The sequence below is a fragment of the Schistocerca nitens genome, chromosome 5 (genome assembly GCF_023898315.1).
Source record: "Schistocerca nitens isolate TAMUIC-IGC-003100 chromosome 5, iqSchNite1.1, whole genome shotgun sequence".
Classification (NCBI taxonomy): Eukaryota; Metazoa; Arthropoda; class Insecta; order Orthoptera; family Acrididae; genus Schistocerca; species Schistocerca nitens.
Window position 1 is genome coordinate 385,195,180 of NC_064618.1, and position 15,333 is coordinate 385,210,512.

Below are 15,333 nucleotides of genomic sequence, written 5' to 3' on the forward strand. Positions count from 1 at the left end.
GTGGTGTAATTTTGGTAAGAATAACGTGTCTCATTCATGATAAGTGTAACGTACATTATATTCTCTGACACTTAAACATATTGTAATACGTGCGACCGCGGGCACTTTCTCCAACACGCCGCGAGCGGCCGTGCCGGAAGCTCTGGGGCGAGCCCCTGGGTGCAGTCATTCTGCAAGGACAAAGCGGGAAGCCGGGGAGGACGTCCTCGCCTCACTCAAGGAGGGCACGATGCGAAGGGCCCGTCTGACAACGAGAAGCGTGCCGAGAGCTGATGGAGACCTGCAGCCATTAGGACGGAACGCCAAGAATGTACGCGCGAATGCATCTGAGTTCTTGAGGCCTGGCGGCAGTCACTTTACCTGCCTTAGAAAGCAGGCAAGTGCCGACAATTCTAGCACCCCACGAGCACCGGGAAGAGCGTACAAAAAGTGGGGGGAATCGGCGCTGGGAGGTGCGTGGAAGAAGTCAGCATTCTTAAGAAAATGTTTTCCTCGACAGTGAGGACATTCCTTGTAAATCACGGACGCTGGCAGATTTTGAGACAGATATAAAACAGTCTATCCAGACCGCACGCAGAGAGAGAGCGGTTATAAAGAAGTGTTGTGTAGCTGCTCTCCCAAAAGCCTCAGAATGCAGGAAAACATCTTAAGAATGAGAAATCGTGAGAAATATATCGATTCACGAGCCACACGCCAGCCCACGCCAGGTAGAAAATTTCCATCCTTCACGGAGAGGCGTGGCGATGAAACGGCGATCTATCATTGGGCTGCACTGAAAATCTCGTCCGCCAATGACAACGCCGAAAAGGGAGAATATTTCGAAGAGGAGTTGAGAGATGGATGAGAAGCGAGAAAAGAGAGTCGTAGAAACACCGCCGAAGCGAGAGGAGATGGGCGCTCTTCCACCCAGCACGAACAGCCACCTTCCGAAGCCGTGACTGCACAGCTTCGGCCACGCAACCGACAACGGGCAGACAATGCGGAGATCGTACCTGGGACCCGCCGCAACGCCGCGATTGCTGATGAGGGCAGCCGACGCTCGCAGCAAAGTTCCGAGGCGACGCGCCATACCGACGCGGCGCCTGCCTCCGACAGCACTACACGACGAACGATAATGAATAATGGTGAGACGATGCGTCCCCTCCTCCTTCCCCTTAATAACTGAAGCATGTTCACGCCCAGTCAAACCAGCCCTGAAATTTATAATTTTCTTTTGGTTTGTACGAGGGTTATTCGGAAAGTGAGGAACGATCGGTCGCGAATGGAAACCACAGTGAAAAACCGATGAAGATTTGCACAGGTGTGTTGGACACTGTCTCTAGTATGCCCGCAGATCGCGGTACGCCGTTCTTTTTAGTTCTGAGCACAAAGGGAGCACATAAATTTACCTAGAACAATAGTGTCTCCCGCCAAGTACGAGGGCCTGGTGAGAAATTTCGCCTGAAGCTATGCAGCCTACATTACATATCTGCCGTGCGTTTTCTTCCTCAAGACAATTCCTAGCCGCATTCTGCAGGGGCAATGAAGGTGCTGCTGCATCGTTTTCAGTTTGTAATGTTTGATTACCCACAGTACAGCCCGTAATTTTCTCCCTCTGAGTTTCATCTCTGCTCACAGGAACCGCTGGCTATAAAGACAACATTTTGGCACAAACAACGAGCTGTAGGAGAGCGTAGAGAATTGGCGGAAAGCACTGCCGGCTGCCTTCTATGACGAGGGTGTTGGAAAGTTGGTACAACGCTACGACAAACGTCTAAGTCGGATCAGCGACTATGGAGATAAGTAGCTGGAAGTTGTAGCTAACTGTTGCAAATGAAACAGTTTTGATTTTCACAGTGGTTTCCATTTCGCGGCCTATCGTTCCTTACTTTCCGAATAGCCCTCGTATAAACAGCACAAAAAATAAATACATTTCTTTCATGTTTTGATCATATATGCACCTGTTTACATTCATAGATGAACCTCTTAACTACGAACCATTTTTGTTTTATTTCATTTAGTTTATCGAGTTAACTATATTTCTGGTGCCCAACGTGGGGCCATCTGTTTGGTAATTTTCGTGGTATGTGATGTCACAAAATAATTTCTCGAGTTCATTAGGCTACAATATACAGACACACATACACATATAATTTCAATTTTAATTTTTGTCTTGCAGGATGATGGATAACATTACCACAGAAATAAACTATAATAGCTCTAATCCCTTGGTTCTTTAGTATCTTGGAACATAATTTAAAACACAGATCTCGGCGTATCTATGAATATATGTCTAACCGTTATTATTTTAATGGATCTCATTCCATGAAAAACGTAAATAGTTTGAATGGCAGCCTAAAACTGAAAAAGAAACGATTTATAATATATCCTTATATAATTGTTTTGATAGTTTAGTTTTAGTCCAGTCAGTCCCTCCACCCACGGCACACAGTCATTGAAAATGCCCTTAAAGTTTCAGAAGCACTCTACAATGTCTTCGTCTGTGACGACAAGAATTTTCAAGCACATATGTCGTAAAAAGAGAAAGACGGTTCCGCGTCCAAGAACGTATATTTTTCAGAGACAACAAACTGATATCTGAGAAGCTAGAAGGAGAAAAAAAATTAACAAAGAGAATATCTCGTTTTCGTAATTATCCTCTGATATAATGTGTAGAAAATAGGACGCACAGAGTTTGCATAATGTCTCTATAGAGACAGTGTGACACACTGGATTCTCGACAATGGCATCTGTAATGGCTCGATGTCAGTACTTAGTAATTTCTATGGGCCTTTCCACATTTGGCAAATGCTGAGGCCTTCTTCCTACGCCACACAGTAGTTTCTTATCAAATGTTCTTTGTTAGCTCTGTGTTGATAACGTTAAATCTCTTAGGAAAACTGAAGTTTTATGGAATTGGAGTCTTTACACATAAACGCTTTGAATCCTATTTAAAAAAGAAGACAGACTCCAAAATGTTGTGCCCCATAATTCCTGAAATGTTGGAAGGGAAGAATGACAAAGGGAGCCAGACGTAGTTCAGTTTTTGATCCACTCCTAGTCCTTATACACTGACGGGAAAAAATCGCAACACTAAAAATAATTAATGCAGAGAAATGAAATTTCGGAATACATTTTTCTAGGTAACGTACTTAAGTAATTAACCTTGCACGATCACGAGTTAATGTAAGCCCGAGATAAGCCATTGCAAATGTGAAATGCTGGTTCATTAATAACCGGTGTAACCGCCAGAATGTTGAAAGCAAACATGCAAACGTGCATGCATTGTGTTGCACAGGTGCGGGATGTCAGTTTGTGGGATGCGATTCCATGCCTGTTGCATTTGGTCAGTCAATGCATTGATGGTTAGTCCTACTTGTGGATGACATTTGGAGTTGTCTGATGATGTCCCATATGTGCTCGATTGGAGACAGATCTCGCGATCTACCAAGTCAAGCAACGTGTCGACACTCTGTAGAGCATGTTCGCTTGCAACAGCGGTATTTGGACAAGCGTTATCCTGTTGAAAACATCCCCTGGAATGCTGTTCATAAATGGTAGCACACCAGAATAACGTACAGACTTTCGGTCAGGGTGTTTGAGTTAACTACGAGAGTCCTCCCGCTGTCATATGAAATCGCTCCCCAGACCATAAATCCAGGTATGGAAGTTGTAGCTAACTGTTGCAATTGAAACAGTTTTGATTTTCACAGTGGTTTCCATTTCGCGGCCGATCGTTCCTTACTTTCCGAATAGCCCTCGTATAAACAGCACAAAAATTCCTGAAGACTGTTTGATTGCAGAACCTCAATTAGCGTCTACCTAGCACACGGCCATCACTGGTACCGAGGTAGAACCAATATTCATAAAAAATGCCACATACTTGCACCCTACCCTCGAAAGAGCTCTCGTTTGACACCGCTGAAATCGCAAACAGTGGTGGATTGGGGTCAGGTGAATGCACGCTCCAGGGGCTGTGTTTCGGAGCAGTCCTTGAAGTACCCGATTTGTAACAGTTCTTTGTGTCACTGTATTGCCAACTGCTGCAGAAATTGCTGCTTTAGATGCAGTACGATGCGCCAGAGCGATACGCTGAACACGATGGTCTACCCTCTCGGTAGTCCCCCGTCTGGAATCCGTTCTTCTTGCGACCGAACATTCTGGTGACCACAGCTGCCAGCAACCGTATACAGTGGCTACATTTCTGCGAAGTCTTTCTGCGGTATCACCGAAGTAACATCCAGCTTCACGTAGCCCTATTACACGACCGTTCCAAATCAGTGAGGTGTTGCTAATAGCAGCTTTTTCGCCTTAAAGTCGTTCTTGGCTAACATCAAAGTGCCACGTCCAATCGCAAAGGTAACTAACGATCATTACCGCTATAGCCTGTATTTAAGGGAAACCTGATTTCCAACCTCATGGTGCGCTACTAGCTCTGTTCTTATGTGACTGGCGCAAAATTTGAATAGGCCTCATCTTTCAGATGTAGAAATATGCTTGCCAACTTTCTTTTATGTCGCATAAATCGCTCTTGCGCTTGCAATTTTTTTCCGTCAGTCTGTATGAGAATGACCTTCCACTTAACATTCAACAAGCAGAATTACTACTTTTGCAGTGTTATAATAAATCCTTCTAGAGAAGAAGCAACAGAATAGACAGTAAATGATGTTTTCCAAAGAATTATTAAATGTTTCTCAGAAAATGAAATCCCCTGAAATTTAGAATAGACACATTGCATTCAGAGTCATACCAACAGTTGATGTAACACATAAGCAGGAGTCAGTAAATGGGGTAGAAAGCCCTAGGCTTTTTTGTATACATGGTGGTGAACACTTGGACTAGAAGAAAAATACTATTGAGCTTCTCAAAAAGGTGAGTTCAGCTACTTTTGCTCTTTGAATAATTGATAACCTAGGACACAAACAAATTAACCTCTTGATATATTTGCACATATCCACTGAATAATATGGAGTAATTTTCTGAGGTAAGTAGCAGAAAGAAAGGCTTGATTGCACAAAGCGAACAGTAAGAAAAATATATGGTGTTCATTCACGGATGTGATGAAGGTACCTCTTCAAGGAACTATTAACTGTGCCGTCACTATACACATATACGATAATGAAATTCTTCATGAATTATCATAATTTTAGAAAAACAGTGAGGTCCATATCTATAGCACTACTAAGAAAAGTGACCTTCATTATCCGCCAATAAACTGTCATTGAGTTCAATATGCAGAAAGAAAACTCTTTTATCATTTGCCTAATTACATAAAATTTCTGACAGCTAATAAAGAAAATTTTAAATCTAACCTAGAATCATTTATCTTGGACAACGCCTTCTATTCCATGGACGAATTTATATTTAGAAACTCGTCACCTGTAAGAGAACGAAACAAACTTATTTTAAATTTTGTTGCATGAATAGGACTAAAAATAATGTGCTGATTAATGTTAGCACCAATCATGTTAACTGACTCGTTCCACATAATTTGGATAAAAGAATCGTTCAAACGATCTACGCAACATGTACTAACTGACGTGAGCTGTTTCTTCAATACGAACTGTTGGGTGATTACATTCCCACATACCTGTAGCCCAGTTTGGTTTAAAAAGGTACACATGAGAACTTCTGATAAGTTTGGAAAGTAGGAACGTCAGACAGGCAGAACTGAATCTATGAGATTCAGAAGCTAGTCACGCATGGAGCACTTGGTACGACCAAAGACCTTGAAACGCTTGTCCCTATGTTCGAGGGCCAGTCAGGCACGTATGTAGTTTTGATCTACCAGTTTGTTTCAAAACAACACATACTGCGCTGCCTAGTAGAAGACTAATTATAGTAAAAGACCGAAGTTTACATTTTCTTCTTACATCAGTTTGAACTTTTTTGTAATATATTTCAACCCCACGCCGCACAAATCGTCTCATTACTGATTTCGATGTGTTAACAAGTTATCAGCAGATGAACTGTTTAAAAAGAAAGAAAAAGCGAAGTAGTAAAATACTAAGAAACTGAATTTCAAATTGATCTAGCATTTGTACTATGGATGCGCGATTCTGAAAGCCCGTCGGTGCCGATTTTAATTTCATCGTCGACGTCTTTACATCGATAAACGAAAATAGTCGACCCCAAAACATCAATATTTTAAAATTCATGTCAAATGAAGAGTGTATAGAGCGGCGTAAAAAGCAACATATTCACACATCTAACAACAACTACATTAACTAATAAATGTAGCAAAACATTTTGCCACTTGCGCACTGAGGGTTCTATGGAAATTTAATTACGTACATAACCCATTCACCCGTCCTACTATTCGAGAATCTCGATGACTTTTGCATCTTGTCGAAATTGATACTGGCAAGATATCAGTCCCAGGGATTCCACAAATCCCGAAAATGTATTAATGTGTAGATTGAAGACGGATAACAAATGAACAAAGACTTTTTTCGTTTGATGTAATTAAAAATAAACAATTTTCGGAATTTTTCATTTAGTTGTGTGTGAAATTTTGCTTCGTACTAGATTTCATGATTCTGAAAGACTCTATGGGTTTTGAAGAGTGAATTTGCGAGTATGTGACATAACGGGGCGTCCTTTGATTGCACTGCCTGAGAAGTTAACGTTTATTACATCGCCAAGGGACTGTAGACATAAATTTCAACTTGATACGTCTATGTGTTCCTGAAAAAAAAGGGGCTGTAATAGTCGCACAGAAAGATAGGTATGTAGATGGACAGCAAAATGATTCTATGAGATTTCCGTTTTTACCGAATGAGGTACAGAACCCTAAAATTAACACCACTTTGCATTGCTAACGGAGTACATTTTGCTTTTGAGGTTTTTCAGAAGGTGACGATATAGCTATATCGCTCGAATGCTTGAGTGCAAGTTTATAATTCTTTGATAGGTATTACTGGATACTTTACTTCTAGTGGGTCTTATTTAAAACCTAGACGGCGATTCTTCACACAGTAACCAAACTGTGATCGTAGATCTGTTTCCGTTCCGGTTTCCAAATTACTCTTTTCTTGCAGTCTTTCGTAATGTTCTCCATTAATCAGAATTGGTTTCACTGCTTTCCTTTAATCTAATTCGTTTCCCATTCTCAGTGACATTCGTTTCAACAACTATGACTAAATCCTTGACGGTTTTGATATTATTCAAACATACTAAAACATATGGAAAACGTGTGCCACTGAATCTGGATCATCAACATTTATATGGCCAATTTGTTAACATCTTCAGTTGGTATTAATTTCCTTTTGATTTAGGTTTTGATGTATTTTTTCAGATTTTCAACAACAGTCGCTACTGATTGTCTATCAGATGTCTTTATATTCAACATACTAGTTATTGGGTTAATTTTACTGTTTGCAAGGTACTTTTCTGCGGAAATGGCACACGTAGCCTTTCCTATACGCTACAGAATGTCACAGAGATATGCCTTGTCGACAATATCTATGGCTTATAGAATGGGTGCTACACTGACACAGAAATTAATGATATTATTAATCACTGAACTCAAATAAAAAAAAGTCTTTCAGTCATAAAGAACATTAACTTCGATCTGGTGCATAATTCTAGAACTTGTTTCAGCTCTGCTTCTTTTATTGGCTCATCACTTGTTACTACACTTTGCGTGAACCAGGTTCCAATCCTTTTCGAAGCAGTATTGACACCAGGAAATTTATCAGTTTTAAGTAGGTATGGATATCTTTGCCACAAAACTGAGGATGTCGGCAAAACACGATACGTGTCATTTTCTCCAAATGTTATTTCAACTCCTTCAGCCACAGCACTAATGTCATTATGAGACATGATCGGAAAAATATATTCTTTTAAATGACGGAAAAAATATTGTGATTGGTAACAAGTAGCTTGGTTGTTGGCGTCTTCGAAATCCTATATTTTGTCTTCAACGGTATTCTTACGATGATGTTTCAGAGATTTTATTGTCAATGTTGAAACATCGGTGTTCATATTCCCGCTATCGATATTTTGTAAATATTAGTGATAATCGAACACATATAATCTATACACAGTCATACATACTTAAGGGGGGTAGGACGTGAAACGCGCCGACTTGGAGCAGGAGAGGCACCACAGGACATTTTAATTTGCACTGTCTATACTTTTACAAATAAATTCATAAAACATTGTCAGCATGAGCAAGAAGGATTCAGGATTTACACTCATAGCAGAGGAAGTTCAAAAACATGACAAAACAAATTTTTTTACATGTGAAATTTCATCATTCTTTCACTTGGTATTGACTGCATGTGCTGCTGTAGGTACACTTTTCTTCATAAGTAAGAGAGATTCTTCGATGAATTTTGCACAGCATACAAACCATACTTACTGGTGTATGAAACTCTAGAATATCCCAAATCTATTAAAAACTGTGGTAAAAATTGAGATAATTAACTATAAAATTCGAGTTTTCTCTAAACACGAAGTTTAAAACGTATCAGCCCATTCATTTTTCCATAGATTGAATAAATTCTAGAGTTTCATACACCTGTAAGTATGGTTTGTAAGCTGTGCAAAATTCATCGAAGAATCTCTCTTACTTACGAAGAAAAGTGTACCTATAGCAACAAATGCAGCCAACAGTAAGTGAAAAAAATCATGAAATTTCACATTGAAAAAATATTATTTTTTCGTGTTTTTGAACTTCCACTGCTATGAGTGTGAATCCTGAATCCTTCCTGGTCATGCTGACAAAGTTCTATGAATTTATCTGTAAAAGTATAGACAGTGAAAATTAAAATGTCCTGTGGTGCTTCTCGAAGTCGGCCCGTTCGACGTCCTACCCCGTTAATTATGCTACGTACTTTCTCGTATGCTGAACAGTCTCAGTGAGGTACTGATAGTGTAAACACTTTCTCATTCTATTTCTTTGTTTCCAAACAGACCATCGAAGTGGTGTAAAGCTATAACTGATAACAATAACATCTGAGTGATTTGAGACTGAAATGTGCACAAAGCAAAACAACAATGTAGTTACTGTGTTTCCTTAAGGTAATATGCTTAGTCTGTATCGGTTTCAGATTAGTAGAAATCTGAATCTCCTCCCTGTACACTGTTATATGGACAGATCACCTTCAAAAACAACGTGTACTCAGGTAGATATCGGCACGTCTTCGGCGGCAGTGCAGGTGGCTGTTGAGTGGCACGTGGTTGCCCACCAGCCAGGCGCCACCGTCCTCCCCTGCCGCATCTGCGCCTGCGCAACGGCGGCGTCTCGCGGGCTGGTATACTCGACGAGTCAGGCGCCGCGGCGGCCAGTCGGCATGCGTGTGTCGGCGCGCACGCATGGAGCGGCACACACGCTGCGTACTCTCTCCCTGTCTGGGCAGCCGCACGATGTCCGCGCCGCTGCAGCTGCTGCTTCTGGGGGCCGCCTGCTTGGCTGTCGCGGCCGCAGCCATCGTAGCCTCACCTGACTACTCTGGTGAGAGCCACCTTCTTCGTTCTGCGTAGTCATAACGACGATTCAAATAACAAGAGACGTTTGGTGTCTCACCGAAAACTGGAAAACATCTAGTTACACGGCCAGCGAATATTAAAAAACAAATCAATATGGAAACAAAACTTGTGTGTCTATGCATATACAATGGTAATTTTTCTAATCTTCACTGCTTGTTTTTTCTTTTCTTGTACTTTTAAAATACTTCTTCCCCGTTCTTCCCAGCCTGACTTCAATTTACGATTTTGATTATTTCGTATATCCTTCCTGCAAACAACCTACCAGGATTATGTTCTTATTTATTGCTTCAGTATCTCCATCGCAAATGATTCTTTCGTCATAGTCTTATATTTCAGAGTGAATGTTGTAGATATTTTAAACACAGCGTCTTCCGTCTTCTCTCGAATCTGTGATGTATATATTCCTAAAAAGAAAAGCCCCAGGTTATCTGGATTTTCCAGCAACGTAAGAATTTATAGTTGTTGCTAGCAGATATATGCGTGTTATCTTCTGGCTTGGAGTTTCTCAGTGATGACGACTATAGTAAATGTCTCAGATAATGGCTTATACGATGATTTTTGTCATTTAACGGATAGTCCTTCAGTATATCTCGATTAAAATATAGTTTCTAAACTGCAGAAAGACGCAATCTGTTTAACATTTAGCAATATACGTTACTGCCTGTTCTTTGAAACGTCTTTTAAATAACGACAGCGATTAACGGGCTTAAATGATGTTTAAAAAGGGTTATGCAGGTTTAACTATCTCATAGAAACTAGGAGTACTGCCTCAGGGGAACACAACGCCCATCTTCAATTTTTTTGTTATATATTTCAGCCTGAAGGAAATACTACTGATATAACCAGAGAATGAACTATGTGACAAAAATAATTAATAACCGCCAGAATAAAAATATGTTCGAGTACTAATTTTTGAATGGTGAAGCTATTTTTGCTTCAGGTATGTTACAGCACTCTTACTGCAAAGTTACACGAAGATGATGTTCATGCACAGGTTTTGGTGTGATAGTATCAGTTTGCAACCAAGTATTTCTTCTTAGCTTGCAGCGTATTTTCATAAAGACAAATTTAGCAATATGCCACCTGTAAGGTCTGAGAAATTATATTTTTATTACTGGTATTGTTAATTTCTGTACTTTGGTCTCAGCTACTCGGCAAAAGTATTATCATCGAATATAAATTCTGTTATAATAAATTCTAAAATTAACTTGCGTACTGCAGGTATTAAATTTCGTTTGCCCAATGTGGATAATTGTGATCTCTGTGATTGCCACTTATCACTACGAAAAAAATACCAGCTGCTTCTTAATGAATTACAAGATTATTTTCCGCATAACTCATCTGAATATGGGAACTATATGACCTTAAACTAGTTATTAACAGCAAGAACATTTCATTAAATGACTTCTCTCGAGTAATCGTAGCTATAGTTTATTTCATGCTTAAATATCAAGAATGTGGAGGTTGTAAAAGTAATGAACGTTTTTCGCACATGAATAAAGCGGTTCAGGTAAGACCATGTGTCCCGCTTATTAAACTGTGCAGCGAGAAGTGCAGCGAAAGTCACATGTTTCGCTAGCTCGGTCAGTAGAGCCAGGCGATAGGCTGCTATTTCACGACAGCCTACCACCTACGTTAGTTTCGTCGTAACATCTCTGCTATAAGAGACGAAAGTTGAACTGTACTTTTGTTTATAAACTTGTGAGAGAGACTCAGAGTCTGAAATAATCTACAGAAGTGAGATGTATTTGCTAATGACTGGCCATAACGTTTCAAGGGAAATGGCTTTGTAAATTTTGACCCTCACAGTCAATACCGCGTCTGTGCATCACTCGGGAAGCGAACGTTAGGAATTTTTTAGTTTATAATGCAGATTACAATCACCAACCAAAATGAGTTAAACTTTTACGTAAACGGTTGTATATAAGTTCTTAATCAATAAATTGAGCTCAAAGTTGTGAGATTTGCACGATATAAGAGGAATAGGTATATTCCACCGCTGTTTACTAGGCTGTAACAAACCTTTTCACAATTAGCTACCTGTTGGTTACTGCTTGGTGTAAAAACTGTTTTCCATTCTCATTAAAGAGAACCAAATTATGAATGAAGCTGTATACAGTAGAGGAAAGTCCCCATAACAATTTTAAATTTCGTTCTGATTGTCGGCAGACGCTCATTTTGCTTATTACTACAGCTGAATGCTACGGTAGAGGAGGTAATTCTTAACAAATCTTATTCCTACATCTGGACATTGTCAATGTCTGCAAAATCTAGAATGGTACGAACATGTCCTTTTCTTTGAAATTTCAGTCGTAATTAATGCAGCTGCGAAACAACATAAGATTTCAGTCATTTGTAAATAAAGGTACGTAGATGAAATTTTGAAATGACGACCAGCATACAGTAAGAAAAATGATCGTTGCTCTTAGGAGGAAGCATTTTTACCCTTTGCACGAGACTTATCAGAGAAGTACGTACACAGCTGGCAGTTGTAAGGATCTAGTGAATTATTGTACCATTGTCGCCGATCTTCAGTCGTGCCATAATCATGTGCTCTTGGGCACCACTAAAATTTGTTGTGCACGATGTGCTACACAAAAGGGTCGAGGCTGATGATCAAAATTTGTGCACTTACGAAATATCTAAATTTACTAATCGGCACCTGCAACGTAGCATTGATGAGCGAGTACAGACATCGACATTTCCTACTTTCACTATTAAATTTATATCTGGATATCCCTTTTTGTGAGAATGGATGAAAGGGATTTATAGTAAAGTTTTCATACACTGCCACTAAGTCGACTGAACAATTTAAAACGTGTCACAGTGCAAAGAAAAGGTTCAAGCTAGAACGGCAGTAGCGTACTAATACACTGCTTACAAATAATTGTTTAGTAATACGAGCAGTTGCTTTCCCTCTTTGTTGTGTTACAGTTATAGAATGGAGACAGAGCTTTGCTGATGATTCACCTGTGCCATGAATATGTCAAAACTACATATGCGGAGACTCGAAGAAAGATGTAGTAGTCCAGTACGCTTCATCTATACTAGTGTTAGTGCCATTGTGATACAGTGCACGCTTTCTGTTCGATATTTAATGTCTTTTATTTCAGTTCGTATTCGTTTTGCTATATCTTAATCTAAGGCGGAGGATAAAGTCTACGCCGTCTGCGTAAGCATAATTTAAATTTTACTCTATATATTTTTATTTTTCAACTGCTATATATATTGTATTTCTCAGGGGAACATGGAAACCAGTCATATGTTGTAGGAAAGATTCCAAAAACTACGCTTAGGCTGACTAGCGTATGAGGCCAACTGTCGGTAAACTGGAGTGCAGACTCGATACAGATCTGGTTACGTTCCTGTTCCGCAAGAAGTCTGTCTTGCACCATAACAGTACGTTTATTCGTATTATAACATATTTGAGTTACCGCGAAACGTACGATACCCATTCACTGGAGCGAGTCATACACTGTACAATATAATCCGGGATGTGAGGTTTATGAGGTAATGAGGCCCAAAGATAGCTAGCAACGTAACAGTAAAAGTCGGAATGTCTTGTGCGTATTTGTTTGGATTTACTGCGAATTTAATTTATCTACCGGTATCAATGACATCTTGTTCGACGCCACAAATTGTGAGGTACTTAAAGAAAAGTTATATGTACAAATCATTAAGAGATTTGATGAAATAAACATTTATTCACTACCAGTTTGAATCGACCGGTATTCATAAAGCATCGTAAAAGTACGTACGTTAGTTTGTATGGCATCTTCTTACTGTGGATATAATAGAAAAACAACGATACAACACATTCTGACGAAAATAATTTAAAATACATAATGAGCAGTTGATCGAAACTGTTAGTGAATGACTGTTTCATTTTCGAATAAAACCATCTATGTTACTTAATATATAAGCTACTTAGTTTATAACGTCATTTCGGTTTCTGGTATCATCAGATCAAAACTCAGAATTTGTAAAACGACGTTCAGTGTCAATCAATGAAACGTACGGCCGGCTTAGGCGTAGCTTAGACACTGAGCGTAACATTACAGGTTCTAAGTTCTGCAGAAACCAAAGAAAAATTTTGAGTAGGAATTAAAGTACAGGGAGAAGAAACAAAAACTTCGCCGGTGGCACTGTAATTCTATCAGAGGCAGCAATGGGCTTGGAAGAGCAGTTGAACGGAATGGACGGTGCTTTGAGAGAAGGATACAAGAGGAACTCCAACAAAAGCAAAACAAGGGTAATCGAATGCAGACGAATTAAATCGAATGATGCTGAGGGAATTAGATTAGGAAACGAGAAACTTAAAGTATGGATGAGCTTTGCCATTTGGGCAGCGACATAAAGATGGAAAAAGTAGACAGGATATAAAATGTAGACCGGCAGTGGCAAGAAAAGCGTTTCTGATGAAGAGAGCTTCGTTAACATCGAATATAGATTTGTCTGGAAGTCTCTTCTCAAAGTATTTGTATGGATTGTAATCATATATGGAAGTGGAATATGGACGAGAAACAGTCCAGAATATTTTGAAATGTGATGCTACAGAACATGACTAATGAAGAGGTACTGAAAAGAATTCGTGATAACAGAAATTTGTGGCACAGCCCGACTACAAGATGGGATCGGTCGATAAAAGGGGGGGGGGGGGGTGATCATAGAGGGTGACCAAGAGGTGATGCAGAAGGATGTAGTTTGTAGTAGTTACTCGGAGATGAAGAGACTTGGACAGGATAGAGTAGCATGGAGAGCTTAATCAAGCCATTCTTCGGACTGAAGACCACAACAACAAGTTCTCATCTAATGATGCAGCAGCGTAAACGACGTTTTAAATAAAGTACCATACCTATATTTCGCGATATAGACGGTTTTATTAATAAAATATCCAGAATGCCAGCAGACTGATTCAGGAAAATTATTTCCTTGGTTAGTAAAGTTATACAGAGTGTCCACAATGAGACTCCAACATTTGAACTCATAAAATCTGAGAGGAAGCACAATTTATTGACGAACAAATACAGGGAAATCATACAGCAGCTCATCAAGTTTTCATACAGATAGTTCAAATGGCTCTGAGCACTATGGGACTTAACTGCTGAGGTCATCAGTCCCCTAGAACTTAGAACTACTTAAACCTAAGGACATTACACACAGCCATGCCCGAGGCAGGATTCGAACCTGCGACCGTAGCGGTCGCGCAGTTCCAGACTGTAGCGCCTAGGACCGCTCGGCCACACCGGCCAGCTTTCATACAGAGGTGGACGATTCAGTACACTTGAACATGGGCGCCACGGGTAGTGCGAAGAATATCAAGTCTATAATCGATTTCGTGCCATGTGTTGCGGAGCATCTGTTCTGTGACAGAGTTGATGACAATTGTTATGCGCTGTTTCGAGTCTTGCCGGTCCTTTACTGGTGTAGCGTATATCCGGTCTTTCACATAGCCCCACAAGAAAAAATCGAGGGGGGTTATGTCGGGCGAACGTGGCGGCCAAGGAATTGGACCTCCACGGCCAGTCCATCGTGTCATGTGTCATTTAAAAATTTTCGGACATCAAGGGTACAATGGGGTGGTTCACCGTCCTGTTGAAACAGATTTGGCTGCAGGTCTGTTATCTGTGGCACGGCAAATTGCTCCAACATGTCCAGGTAGATGGCTGCATCCACAGTCGGCTCCTGAAAGAAAAACGGCCCAAAAATGCGATTTATCATCAAACCACACCACAGCTTAACTTTCGGACTGTCGCGCATGTGTTCCCTAGGTGCATGTGGATTTTCGGACCCCCAGAAGCGCACATTGTGACGATTGACAGCCCCTGACGCGTGAAAGGTTGCCTCGTCAGTAAACAT

At 40.3% G+C, this 15,333-nt stretch overlaps 1 protein-coding gene across 1 annotated transcript in view; it reads left to right on the forward strand.

Moving 5' to 3' along the window:
• Positions 1–9,285: 9,285 nt before the first annotated feature.
• Positions 9,286–15,333, forward strand: part of LOC126259601 (lachesin-like) — a 530,351-nt gene continuing 524,303 nt past the window's right edge. The window contains exon 1 of the mRNA XM_049956510.1: positions 9,286–9,439. Coding sequence (XP_049812467.1) covers positions 9,301–9,439 — 139 coding nt within the window. The 5' untranslated portion in view covers positions 9,286–9,300. The remainder of the gene's footprint in view (positions 9,440–15,333) is intronic.